Source organism: Schistocerca gregaria, chromosome 9, assembly GCF_023897955.1.
Source record: "Schistocerca gregaria isolate iqSchGreg1 chromosome 9, iqSchGreg1.2, whole genome shotgun sequence".
Taxonomy (NCBI): Eukaryota; Metazoa; Arthropoda; class Insecta; order Orthoptera; family Acrididae; genus Schistocerca; species Schistocerca gregaria.
Window position 1 is genome coordinate 244,022,974 of NC_064928.1, and position 14,307 is coordinate 244,037,280.

The following is a 14,307-nucleotide window of genomic DNA, read 5'->3' on the forward strand; positions in this document are numbered from 1 at the left end:
GCCATCCTTTGACTGCGCGGGCTGTTTTTTTTTTTTTTATATTGTCTATACGCTATTTGCAGTTGTTACTGGGAGATGAAGAGACTTGCACAGGATAGAGCACCGTGCAGAGCTGCATCAAACGAGCCTGTGGACTGAAGACGACAACGACGACGACGCCAGTTACGCTTAATCAATATCGCAAAGCCCTCTGCATGCCAAATAGTGATCCAGCTGACATCGTATTGATGTTCCACAAGGTCCAGCTCGTACAGTTGGTCTCACGTGGACCCAAAGCTGCCCCAAACGAGGACATACGGGCGCTAATTAGCTCGGCCTGACAACTGAACCGTTAACATAGCGCCCGTCGAGTCGGTAGAGGGCGAGTGCTTTGCCGTTAAGCGAATTTGTGGATTCTCGTGAAACTGCTCGTGCTATGTTGTTGCTCTTCAGGAGGCAGTGGAAAATAGAGCTTTGAGCCGGCGGTTCGAACCAGCGTCCGGCCATCGTGATTTAGGTTCTCCGTGCTCTCGCTACATCGCTTGAGGCAAATGACGGGTTGCCCTACATCGCTTCAGGCAAATGACGGGTATTTCCTTTAGCAGGTCACGGCCGCTTTCCCTCCCTGTCCTTCCGTAATCAGAGCTTGTGCTCCGTCTCTAATGACCTCGTCGTCGACGGGACTTTAAACACTAACGTCCTTCTCCTCCAGGTTTGAGCTCTGAACGATAACCTACATCGCCTTCGTCCACGACAGCTGAAAGGTGGAATTGGAAAACGTTAAAACTGCCACGCTAGACATTTGTCAAGAGAATGAAGAAACAATGCCGCTATGTTTGTGCATAGTGATGTAGAAGATGCTCTGATGCCCAGAATTACCTTGCTCATCGCATCACCTCAGAAAATGAGACAAATTAGAAATTGGTGGTGTTTACAGGTTGAGTCTTTGCTAGTAATGATGTTCGTTTACTTGAATAGCGCCGTTACCGGGTTCGAAACACTGGTTCCTCTTTAGACAATACATTTGTTGTTGCTTACGTTAGTGATGATATGTAAACGTCAACCTGTCTGTTCTGAACCGCTAACGGCGCTATTCGTCTAAGTAAACAGCATTATTATTATTAGCAGTGGCGGCTGGTTGCTGCTTCCTTCTTTGCGATGATGTACAGTGTAAACAGCCACTGTCAGTGATCGATAAAACAGCAGTAACGAAGTATTTGCTCCAAGTGCCATTAACACTGACGCACAGCGTGTTATTTCCGATAACACAAGCACAGAACTACAGCATTAGGTTTTAACTATTAGAACTGTAGTCCACAGAAAACAGTCTGCGTATTTTTAATATTTCTGAGCTCCAGAAGCAAAACTCAGCTCGGCATAAAAACATATCTCCATCTACTGACGCACGTTTGAAAGGCTTCGTGCGCGGTTTGGCGCGTGGAGCAGATCTGACGACATGAAACAGGGAACACTCGTTTTGTGGGGAAAAAGAACGCTTGGAACGTTTTCCAATTGCACTCTGCTTACTGGCGTGGCCTCGTAAGCGGCCAGCACGTGGTCCACTCACTTTACGGTGTCGATGTCTGCGATGTGCGGCTGTTGGTACACGCCAGCTCTGACCACTTTCTGCTGCCTGCGATGTTACCTCTCTGTTTATGAATCTAATGCCGAGGTTTTGTCTCCTTGCTTTATTTATCGGTATTTTCCAGAGACTCCGCGGCAGATCTCGCTCTGCTTGCGGCGCCGTTTACCGTAGCTGCTACAGCGACCGAGGATGGCAAGTCACTGCCGTCTGCAGGAAAAGTCGTCCGACAGACGCACACAGTTACCTCCTAACCACACACTCTATGTACACTGACACTAGTACTCTGCCACCCCGAAAACAGAAACCATCTGAAACTGACTCTCTTCAATGTCTCTCTAAAATGTTGTTACGGAATGGATAGAAGAAAAGATGGTCTCATTAACAATAAATACTCTAACGTCGAAGAGAGACGAAACTAACAAGAGGTAGCAGAAAGTACGACACCGAGAAACTCGACATCAGAACTGGCGACCACGGAATTAAGGAATTCTGCTACCTAGGCAACAAATTAACACGTGATGGATGCAGCAACGAGGACTTAAAAAGCAGACTAGCTCAGGCAAGAAGGTCACTCCTGGCCGAGAGAAGTCAACTAGTACGACACATAGGTCTTAATTAAAAGGAAGAAATTTCTGAGAAGGCACGTTTGAGGCACAGCATTGAGAAGCAGTGAAACGTGGAGTGTGGGGAAAATCAGAACAGAATCGAAGCATTTGAGATGTGATGTTACAGGTGATGTCGAAAATTCAGTGGACTGACAGAATCGGCGACGGAGGGAATACAAGGAAATGACTGACAAGAAGAAGGGAAAGAATGACAGCATACTTGTTAAAACACCACTGATAAGTTTCGTGGTACTAAAGGGAGCTGTAGAGGGTAAAAGCACATATTGAAATACATCCAGCAAATAATTGACGACGTAGGTTGCAACTGCTATTCTGAGATAAACAGGTTGGCCCAGGAGAGGAATTCTTGGTAGCCAGCATCAAACAAGCCATTTAAACAGAGTTTCTGGAATTAAAGGAAAACAGAGAAAATCTACTGGAACACTGTTCACGAACATGTTTTGCAATCAAATAATGTTCAATTAAGTAAACTAAATAAGAAAAATAAAGACTTCCAGTAAAAAGTGACACTAAGTACGTGAACGGAGCAACTAATCACTTTTATTTTCATTCATCACAGACGAGACGTACCTTCTTCCTAATAGAACGCATTTTGCAAACGTACTTTTTCACATTCAGAACCTGTATCGGTACTTTCTGGTGCCTTTAACGCGCCGACATACGTGCCATCGCGACTGACACCGCCATTTTTGACTCACTCTGCCGCTCTTGCACGTGCACTGCTGTCATTTGGAAAATTTTCGGAAAGAACTTCGTTAGTTACGGTCTGCAAGTCCCGAGAAAAAAAAAAATAGTCGAATTCATTTTCCTGCCTTTGATATTTGGTTTGATCTAAGCCATCCCGAGTTGTTTTATAAAATCTCGATGCGACATCTTACTATTCTTATTTACAACTAGTCAGATTCCCTTCCTATTTCTAGGTTTTCTACTACCTTTTCATCGTCCTTCATTTCTCCCAGTGAGTATCATTATCAGACATTTCTAATCAAAGGGTCAAATGGCTCTGTGCACAATGGGTCTTAACTTCTGAGGTCATCAGTCCCCTAGAACTTAGAACTACTTAAACCTAAATACCCCAAAGTCATCACACACATCCATTCCCGAGCCAGGATTCGAACCTGCTACCTTAGCAGTCGCGCGGTTCCAGACTGTAGCGCCCAGAACCGCTCGGCCACGCCGGCCGGCTATCAGATTTTTCTGTTTCATTGTTATTAAACACGGCTCCTTCTTGAAAAGAACCTACTGAATCCGTTGAGTCAGTCGTCACTGGCTAATAATGACTCGACACTTACATTCTGTCTGAAATAATTAAAAACAATTTATGGTGACAAGTAAGAAAAGTTATAACTTTGTGGGGTAGATTTCTACGTCTACGTGATTACTGTGCTTCACAATAAAGTGCCTGGCAAAGAGTTCGGCGAACCACCTTCAAGCGCTCTCGCTCTCTCTCTCTCTCTCTCTCTCTCTCTCTCTCTCTCTCTCTCTCTCTCTCTCTACCGTTCCACTCTCGAACGGCGCGCGGGGAAAAGGAGCACTAAAATTTTTCTGTGCGAGCCCTGATTTCTCTTATTTTATCGTGATGATCATTTATCCATATCTAGGTGGGTGCCAACAGAATATTTTCGTAATCGGAGGAGAAAACTGCTGATTGAAATTTCATGAGAATATCCCCTCGCAACGAAAAACGCATTTGTTTTAATGGTAGCCACTCCAATCCACGTATCATGTCTGCGGCACTGTCTCCCCTATTTCGCGATAATACAGAGCGAGCTGTCCTTGTTTGTACTTTTTCGATATCATCCGTCAGTGCCACCTGATGCGGATCCCACACCGCACAGCAATACTCCAGAATAGGGCGGACAAGCGTGGCGTAAGAAGCCTCTTTAGTAGACCTGTTGCACCTTCTAAGTGTTCTGCCAATCAATCGCAGTTTTTGGTTTGCTCTACCCACAACACCATCTGCGTGATCATTCCAGTTTATGTTATTTGTAATTGTTATCCCTAAGTATTTAGTTGAATATTTGTGACTTATCGCGTAATCGAAATTTAGTGGATTTCTTTTGGTACTCATGTGAATAACTTCACACTTTTCTTTATCCGGGATCAATTGCCACTTTTCGCACCGTACAGATATCTTATATAAATCTCTTTGCAATTCGTTTTGGTCATCTGATGACGTTACAAGACTGTAAATGACAACATCACCTGCTAACAATCTAAGACGGCTACTCAGATTGTCTCCTACGTCATTAGTATAGATTGGGAACAATAGAAGACATATAACACTTCCTTGGGGCACGCCGGATATTCTTTCTGTTTTACTCGATGACTTTCCGTCTATTACTACGAACTGTGACCTTTCTGAGAGGAAATCACGAATCTAGTCGCACAACCGAGGTCATGTTCCATAGGCACGCAGTTTGGTTAGAAGACGCGTGTGAGGAACGGTGTCGAAAGCGTTCTGGAAATTTAAAAATATGGAATCAATTGACATCCGCTGTCGGTAGCACTCATTACTTCATGAGCATAAAGAGCTAGTTGTGGTTCACGAGAACGATATTTTCTGAAACCATGCTGTGTGTCAATAAATCGTTTTCTTTGAAGTAATTCATAATGTTCGAACACAGTATCTGTTCCAAAACCCTACTGCAAATCGACGTTAGTGATGTGACCTGTAAACCAGCGGATTACTCCTACTTCACGTTTTTGGTATTGGTGTCATCGAGCAATTTTCCACTCTTTAGGTACGGATCTTTCTATGAGGGAGCAGTTGTACATACACTCCTGGAAATGGAAAAAAGAATACATTGACACCGGTGTGTCAGACCCACCATACTTGCTCCGGACACTGCGAGAGGGCTGTACAAGCAATGATCACACGCACGGCACAGCGGACACACCAGGAACCGCGGTGTTGGCCGTCGAATGGCGCTAGCTGCGCAGCATTTGTGCACCGCCGCCGTCAGTGTCAGCCAGTTTGCCGTGGCATACGGAGCTCCATCGCAGTCTTCAACACTGGTAGCATTCCGCGACAGCGTGGACGTGAACCGTATGTGCAGTTGATGGCCTCTGAGCGAGGGCGTATAGTGGGCATGCGGGAGGCCGGGTGGACGTACCGCCGGATTGCTCAACACGTGGGGCGTGAGGTCTCCACAGTACATCGATGTTGTCGCCAGTGGTCGGCGGAAGGTGCACGTGCCCGTAGACCTGGGACTGGACCGCAGCGATGCACGGATGCACGCCAAGACCGTAGGATCTTACGCAGTTCCGTAGGGGACCGCACCGCCACTTCCCAGCAAATTAGGGACACTGTTGCTTCTGGGGTATCGGCGAGGACCATTCGCAACCGTCTCCATGAAGCTGGGCTACGGTCCCGCACACCGTTAGGCCGTCTTCCGCTCACGCCCCAACATCGTGCAGCCCGCCTCCAGTGGTGTCGCGACAGGCGTGAATGGAGGGACGAATGGAGACGTGTCGTCTTCAGCGATGAGAGTCGCTTCTGCCTTGGTGTCAATGATGGTCGTATGCGTGTTTGGCGCCGTGCAGGTGAGCGCCACAATCATGACTGCATACGACCGAGGCACACAGGGCCAACACCCGGCATCATGGTGTGGGGAGCGATCTCCTACACTGGCCGTACACCTCTGGTGATCGTCGAGGGGACACTGAATAGTGCACGGTACATCCAAACCGTCATCGAACCCATCGTTCTACCATTCCTAGACCGGCAAGGGAACTTGCTGTTCCAACAGGACAATGCACGTCCGCATGTATCCCGTGCCACCCAACGTGCTCTAGAAGGTGTAAGTCAACTACCCTGGCCAGCAAGATCTCCGGATCTGTCCCCCATTGAGCATGTTTGGGACTGGATGAAGCGTCGTCTCACGCGGTCTGCACGTCCAGCACGAACGCTGGTCCAACTGAGGCGCCAGGTGGAAATGGCATGGCAAGCCGTTCCACAGGACTACATCCAGCATCTCTACGATCGTCTCCATGGGAGAATAGCAGCCTGCATTGCTGCGAAAGGTGGTTACACACTGTACTAGTGCCGACATTGTGCATGCTCTGTTGCCTGTGTCTATGTGCCTGTTGTTCTGTCAGTGTGATCATGTGATGTATCTGACCCCAGGAATGTGTCAATAAAGTTTCCCCTTCCTGGGACAATGAATTCACGGTGTTCTTATTTCAATTTCCAGGAGTGTATTTACTGAATATAGAGCTATTGTATCAGCGTACTCTGAAAGGTATACAATCTGCACCGGAGGCCTTGCCTTTATTGAGAGATTTAATCTGCTTTGCCACACCGAGGATATCTACTTGTATGCTTCTTACCTTGGCAGTTGTCCTTGATTGGAATTCTGGAATATTTACTTCGTCTTCTTTGGAGAAAGACTTTCGGAAAACCGTGTTTAATAATTCTGCCTTAGTGGCACTGTCATCAGTGAATTCACCGTTGTTATCGCGCAGTGAAGATATTGATTACGTCTTGCCACTGCAGTGCTTTATGTATGACCAGAATATTTTTGGGTTTTCTGCCAGATTCCGAGACAGAGTTTCGTTGTGAAAATTATTAAAAGAATCTCGGATTGAAGTACGCACTATATTTCGAATTTCTGCAAAACTTTGCTAGTCTTGGAGATTTTACTATCTTTTAAATATGGCATGCTTTTTTCGTTGCTTCTGCGACAGCGATCTGACCCGTTTTGTGTACCATGGGGGATGAGTACCATCACGTATTAGTTTATGTGGTATATGTCTCTCAACTGCTGTTGATGCTAACGCTTTGAAATCATCTCCACTTCTTTCCTACGCTTACGTGATCAGATCGGAGGGAGTGGAGATTCTTTCTTAAAAATGCGTTAAGAGCGTTTTTATCAGATTTTTTAAATAGATATACTGTGTGTTCCTCTTTGATGGTTGTAGGAGTTACGGTATTCAGCCCAGCAACTGCTCCCTTGTGGTCGCTAATCCGTCTATTCGTCACAATACTCACTATTTGCCCAGGATTATTTGTTGCTAAGAGGGCAAGTGTGCTTTCGCAACCGTTTACGCTTAGAGTAGGCTTATGAAGTAATTGTTCAAAATAATTTCCTGAGGAGGCATTCAGTACTATTTCGGATGACGTTTTGTGCCTGCCATCGGCTTTAAACGTTTAATGTTTCCAGCGTACCGAGGGTAGATTTCGACCACAACTGCTACGTTTCTACAGAAAGAATGGTCGCTGGTTAGTAGGCACCTGCACAGTGCAAAACTACAGCCGGTACTGAGATTACATCGGAGCGGAATGCGGTAGTGACGGAACTGGAAACAAAAGATCGACGCGTGGGGTAATTAATTGCTGCACGAATGTAGTTGAGGGTTAATAGGCACGCCTGTGTCGCTGACGTTAGTACAGTTATGGAACGTAATTTATGCTCAGGCTTCATGACTCCTCCGGAAGGAGGAGGGGGCAAGTCTGCTGTTTAAAAATCAACATGGATTCCACAGTCACAGGTATCAGAGTAGTTCCCCTAATCACAGAAATACCGATTCGTATTTCCTTTAGTTGAAATTACCTAAAAAAAGTTATTAAAAAAGCTATTGTGTATGCAGTTGGATGCTTGCTTAAGATACAGCGCTTTCTGTATATTTGCTGTTTTTATAGATCGTAAGATGTGTCCTGACGGCCGAAACTAGTAGTGAACTGTGTTGTCGCTGTAATAGATAAGCAGCCATTGATCTCCAGCCTTTCGCATATGTCTCGGTAGTAATGTCAGCGATCTCACCCCAAATAGTACGTTGTGCCTGTTGTGTGAAGGGACGTGTCAGACAGTTGCGTCCTCAGCTCGTGCTCTAGCGGCTGGCGTTGCTGCCTCTGGATCACGGGGTCCCGGGTTCGATTCCCGGCCGGATTGGGATTTTCTCTTTTCGGGGCCTGGGTGTTTGTGTTGTACTCACCACCACCACCACCACCACCACCATCATTATCACGATCGTTCGTGACAGTGGCTAGATTGGACTGTGTAAAAATTGCGACTTTGTACGGGCGCTGATGACCACCCAGTTGAGCGCCCCACAAACCAGTCATCATCATCATCATCATCATCATCATCATCATCATCATCATCATCATCATCATCATCATCATCATCCACATCATCCTCCTCCTCCTCCTCCTATCATCATCGTTTCGTCATGCAGTTCTTACGGACGCAGCGTACGGTGTTGTCTGTCTCTCTCGGCCAGTAGTGTGGGGAAGTGTGTGGCGTAGACGGCCGGCTGTACTGCTCTTTCTGCGTTGTCCCGTCTTGTTTCCACGTACACTGCAAATTATATCTAATTACCGCAGAACGCGCTTGTATCAGTTTAATCCTAAACACTCGAGTAATGTACTGTTTTCATTGTTTGCAGGTATGGAACCAAACTCGTCGTAGGGACTGGAATCAGCTGGATGCATCACCTGTTTCATGCGGTAGGTCGAACCTCCATATGGCTTTTGCTGTCTTCTTGCGCAGTGTGGTAACAGTTGTCCGTTATCGCAAATAGAGATGTGATGTCAGCACTGCGACGGTACTGCCTGTCGTTTTCGAAGCTCTAATTTTATCACCGAAGCTGAACAACAGTTTCACAAGTTTCTAGGGTTGGTGTCTTTCCGAAGCAGCAACGTGATCAGTTTACAATCAATATACACTCTTCTCGCGCTGCAATGTTTATATTTATTAGCGGAGACGCTTATCGCTCTTGCGTGACAGGCATTTTTATTACATGTTCCCAGATTTTGTACTGTTTCATTTTAACGCAAGAACCATTCACTTCCTGATTTTTACGTGAAATGAAGTGGTACTTGTAGTTAGCTTACGTGTCCTGCCCACGTTTGTGTTCTCTCTTCAGGTGGCCCACGTGTCAAAAAGTCAAGACTACGAGTTGCGAGCCGCGAGGGATTAGCCGAGCAGCCTTAAAGCGCTGCAGTCATGGGCTGTGCGGCTGGTCCCGGCGGAGGTTCGAGTCCTCCCTCGGGCATTGGCGTGTGTGTTTGTCCTTAGGATAATTTAGCTTAGGGACTGATGATCTTAGCAGTTAAGTCCCATAAGATTTCACACACACACGACTTGCGAGTATTCCACCATATTTGCGACGTTCCATCTCTTATTTTTCCTTTCTTGTTCGACCAAACATCTGCACAGCTGCTCCGCAATTCACACCTAAGTGCGTGGCAGAGGATTAATCAGACGACTTTCACTCTGTTCCTCTCCCGTGCCACTCTCGAACAGCGCGCGGAAAAAATGAAAACTTAAATGTGACCGTTAATGTTATGATTATGACGCTGATCAGTTCTCCGCATGTACGTAGGTGTCAATAAAATATTTTCACATTCGGAGGAGAACTTTACAGATTCAAATTTCGTGAAAAGATCCCGCCGCAACGAAAGACGCCTTTGTTTTAATGACTGCCACCTAACTCTCCTATCGTATCCGGGACACACACTCCTCCCTGTTTCGCGATGATGCAAAAGGAGCTGCCCCAAGCTGCTGCGGTCACTGCAGATTGCTTCCTGTCGACACACAACACTTGGTACAGAGACGGCATCGTTTTCGCGAAAGGCTTCTTTTTCTTGTGTCTTTATTCCGCAGCTGCGCGAAGTCGGCACGGTTAATATCGGAATGGGCACGGTTAATTTAGATGGTGTCCGGACGGCCTTCGTACAACCGCCCTGTGGCCCCCGGGACGGAATGTATGTACCCCAGCTGTCTGCGTGCAGTGTTTTCCGCTTGGATGTGTGCGAAAGTTTTCTAAGCCTTCCTAAATCGTGTAACGGAGGCGGTACTCGGGTAACAACCCGGTATTCACCTAGTGGGATGTGGCAGAGCGCCTGAAAACCACGTCCACGCCGAGCGCCGCCGGTGGGCTTCGATCAGAGGCCGGCGCCGCACGTCCCCGTGTTTTCTCGCGGAAGCCAGTTCCGTGCCTTCAGAGTGTCACTATTCGAAAGTGACTGTGCGACCATCGCGGAGCCAACAGTCTCCACATCTCACGTAGTGATCGCGAGAGAGACGAGGGCATGGACACTCGCGTGGCCCTCGATGAACAAACGAATGCGGTAGACCGGAAAGTTGATAATGTAGGAACGAGGTGCCCCCCACCGTGCACCGTGTACAGGCTTGCGGAGTAGGCTGGTCTGCTCACTGGTTCAGCGTAACGTCATTTTTCGAAGATGTATAAAGGCTGAAGGTTCACACTTCCTAAGTCCTTAAAATATTCGTCGGAGTCCCGCAAGATTCTTGGGACTGTTGATTTTATTGTTGTGATGTCCAAAGACACTCGGTGACTGCACTGCAGCGACCTGATATCCCTGTATTTCAGATTCTCTGTTTATCTGAATTCCTAATAGCGTTTTAACTGATCGATGTTTTTCTTCCCTGATCGGTTGCTGAAATTAACTTAGTGCTTTCCGTAATACATTATTGGCCATTAAAATTGCTACACGACGAAGATGACGTGCCACAGACGCGAAATTTAACCGACAGGAAGAAGATGCTGTGATATGCAAATGATTAGCTTTTCACAGCATTCACACGAGGTTGGCCCCGGTGGCGACACCTACAACGTGCTGACATGAGGAAAGTTTCCAACCGATTTCTCATATTCAAACAGCAGTTGACCGACGTTGCCTGGTGAAACGTTGTTGTGATCCTTCGTGTGAGGAGGAGAAATGCGTACAATCATGTTTCCGACTTTGATAAAGGTCGGATTGTAGCGTATCCCGATTGCGGTTTATCGTATCGCGACATTGCTGCTCGCGTTGGTCAAGATCCAATGACTGTTACCAGAATATGAAATAGGTGGGTTCAGGAGGGTAATAGGGAACGCCGTGCTGGATCCCAATGGCCACGTATCACTAGCAGTCGAGATGACAGGCATCTTATCCGCATGGCGGTAACGGATCGTGCAGCCACGTCTCGATCCCTGAGTCAACAGATGGGGACGTTTGCAAGACGACAACCATCTGCACGAACAGTTCGACGACGTTTGCAGCAGCATGGACTATCAGCTCGGAGACCGTGGCTGCGGTTACCCTTGACGCTGCATCACAGACAGGGGCGCCTGCGATGGTGTACTCAACGACGAACCTGGGTGCACGAATGGCAAAACGTCATTTTTTCGGATGAATCCAGGTTCTGTTTACAGCATCTTGATGGTCGCATCCATCTTTGGCGACATCGCGGTGAAGGCACATTGAAAGCGTGTATTCGTCGTCGCCATACTGGCGAATCAGCCGGCGTGATGGTATGGGGTGCCATTGGTTACACGTCTCGGTCACCTCTCGTTCGCATTGACGGCACTTTGGACAGTGGACGTTACATTTCAGAAGTGTTACGACCCTTGGGTCAACCCTTCATTCGATACCTGCGAAACTCTAAATTTCAGCAGGATAATGCACGACAGCATGTTTCAGGTCCTGTACGGGCCTTTGTGGATGCAGAAAATGTTCCACTGCTGCTCTGGCCAGCACATTCTCCAGATCTCTCGCCAATTGAAAACGTCTGGTCAATGGTGGCCCAGCAACTGGCTCGTCACAATACGCCAGTCACGACTCTTGATGAACTGTGGTATCGTGTTGAAGCTGCATGGGCAGCTGTACCTGTACACGCCATCCAAGATGTGTTTGACTCAATGCCCAGGCGTATCAAGGCCGTTATTTCGGCCAGAGGTGGTTGTTCTGGGTACTTATTTCTCACGATCTATGCACCCAAATTGCGTGAAAATGTAATCACATGTCAGTTCTAGTAGAATATATTTGTCCAATGAATACCCTGTTTATGATCTGCATTTCTTCTTGATGTAGCAATTTTAATAGCCAGTAGTGTAGATTCCTCACACACCTTTTTATCTCGCAACACATTAAACTATTGTTTCATAAAACGCAGCCCTCGTAAATTCTACGGATCAGAGATACTTTTTACGTTATTTCTGCGTCGAATTCGAACTTTCATTATCGCTCAGTTGTAGACTGATCAGCCAGAACGTTGTGACCACCGAACTGCTACCGATATAGAATCAATCGTCCAGGCGACAGCAGCGTCACCTGGCGAGGACCGGCTGCCAGTCAGACACGCGCCGTGCATGAAGTACCAGTGAGCGGCTTGTCCGGCTGTCCGCGTGTGACCGAGGGTGAGCTGCCGGCTGTTTGTGGAGGGGAAGCCGCGGCCAGGCGTCGTAGGGTGGCCGGTCTGTACGACAGGGCAGGCGGAGCCGACATCGGCAGCGTACGAGTGCGATCGAACGCACGGTGCGCCAACGCTCCGGCTCCTGCGTGCTCTGTGGAACGTTCAGGTGAGCATCCCTGGCTCCAGTGGAGCTCGTGCAAGGCACCCAGGCGGCCAAGGACTATCGTGCACTGGTTGCAGACCTCGTACACCCCTTCGTGACTATCATGTTTCCCGACGGCAGTGGCATTTTCCAGCAAGATAATGCGCCATGCCACACTCGCCAAATCTGAACGTGATCGAACACATCTCGGATGTGACTGAACGTGGCTTCGGAGCCCATTCCCTGGAATCTGCGGGAATTAGCTGTCACGGGTGTGCAGATGTGGTACCGGCGACCTATCGAGGCCGCATTGCTTCCGTGCCGCGACGCTTCGCCGCAGGTATTCGCGACAAATGTGGACGTACTGGCTAGAGGCAGGTGGTCACAATCTTCTGGCTGGTCGGTGTGAGAATGGTTGTAGAATTATTTCTTCAGTAGACAAATTTCAATCGTGTCTTCGATAGCAATTCGCCGCGCAACAGCAGATGAATATTCGACAACTTCACAAAGATTTGTTGTAGTTTCTCAATACTCGTACTACAGCCACGTATTTGAAAGCCACAGTAGTCGACAATGCTCTGGAAGCGAACTTGTCTCATACAATATTATTACAACATGGGACATATTGTTCAGTTTTTCGTTTCTTAACATTTATGAGCACCTTTTTGACACACTCGAGAGCATCTTTCTGCGAGACACGGCTGTCTTGTCGACAATAACTTGATCCGCCATTTCAGTGTCAGCAATTCTGCCAGAAGATTCTTTCACTGATTCCCGAGTTTTCGGCCAGAGTGGCCGAGCGGTTCTAGCCGCTTCAGTCTGGAACCGCGCGACCGCTACGGCCGCAGGTTCGACTCCTGCCTCGGGCGTGCATGTGTCTGATGTCCGTAGGTTAGTTATGTTTAAGTAGTTCTAAGTTCTAGGGGGACTGAAGACCTCAGAGGTTAAGTCCCATAGTGCTCAGAGCCATTTGAACCATTTTGTGATTCCTGAGTTCTGCACTTAACATGAGAGAAACAGGGAAAAAAATTGCGCTATCCTGCAAAGCACACTTGTTATAATAGAATTATTTATCCTTCGTTGAAATAAATGTCTTAATGCAACATACGTCGTGAGTGAGGCATAAAGCGTAGTGGAAGTGGTTCAGGTGTAGTGTGACGAGGTAAGTCACGATGCCGAGCTGCTATTCGCCTACAAGCAAACTGCGCACTGCAGCTGACCTCTTCCCCGTGAAACTTGTCACAATATAGGAGCGGCCGCCTCTGGCAGCCGAGTTGCTACTGCCGGTGACGACGTCAGCCTCGTCACTGTTTACGCGTGTGTGCGTCCCTGCTCGTACTGCCCCCAGCCGGTCGGCTCAGGGCGCCGCGCATTTACCAGAGTTTGCCCCAGGCCACTTCCACATTCGCATAGCTGCATTCAGGTCTTATCATTTCGAGAGTGCGATAAGACGTTGTAATGATGGCCGACAGTGTAGTTAGTCGTACAGTTAGCTAATCGGTGACGCACGGAGCTGCACAGACTACAGCGGGCGTCGGCACACTTGGAATTTTAGCAGCTCTGTCCGATCCTGCGTCAGCTGATGCTTTTCTACTCCGGCAGCGCAATTTGCACCGTTACATTTTAAGAAGTCGCAGAGAAAATGGTGCGTTTTTCACAGACATGTACTTTTTATTTTTCTTCAATCGCTGCGCGTAACTCAGGATCACATTTGAACTTATCGTTCGTCCCCACTCCTCCTCCGTACGTTCACTGGTTTTTGGCGGTGACACTACACCTACGTCGTACTCCCCAAGCCACCTAATGGTGTGTGGCGGAGGGTACTTTCGG

At 47.8% G+C, this 14,307-nt stretch overlaps 1 protein-coding gene across 6 annotated transcripts in view; it reads left to right on the forward strand.

Moving 5' to 3' along the window:
- LOC126291845 (alpha-(1,6)-fucosyltransferase-like) overlaps positions 1–14,307 on the forward strand; it is a 367,775-nt gene that overhangs the window by 218,201 nt on the left and 135,267 nt on the right. For 2 of the 6 annotated variants that reach the window (XM_049985560.1, XM_049985559.1), the window contains one exon: positions 8,581–8,641. The exons of 3 other annotated variants lie outside the window; for them this stretch is intronic. In XM_049985560.1, the coding sequence (XP_049841517.1) occupies positions 8,621–8,641 (21 nt within the window). In that variant the 5' untranslated portion in view covers positions 8,581–8,620. Of the gene's footprint in view, positions 1–8,580; positions 8,642–14,104; positions 14,123–14,307 lie in introns of those variants that run through there. One more of the 6 variants, XM_049985562.1, reaches the window with a different exon arrangement.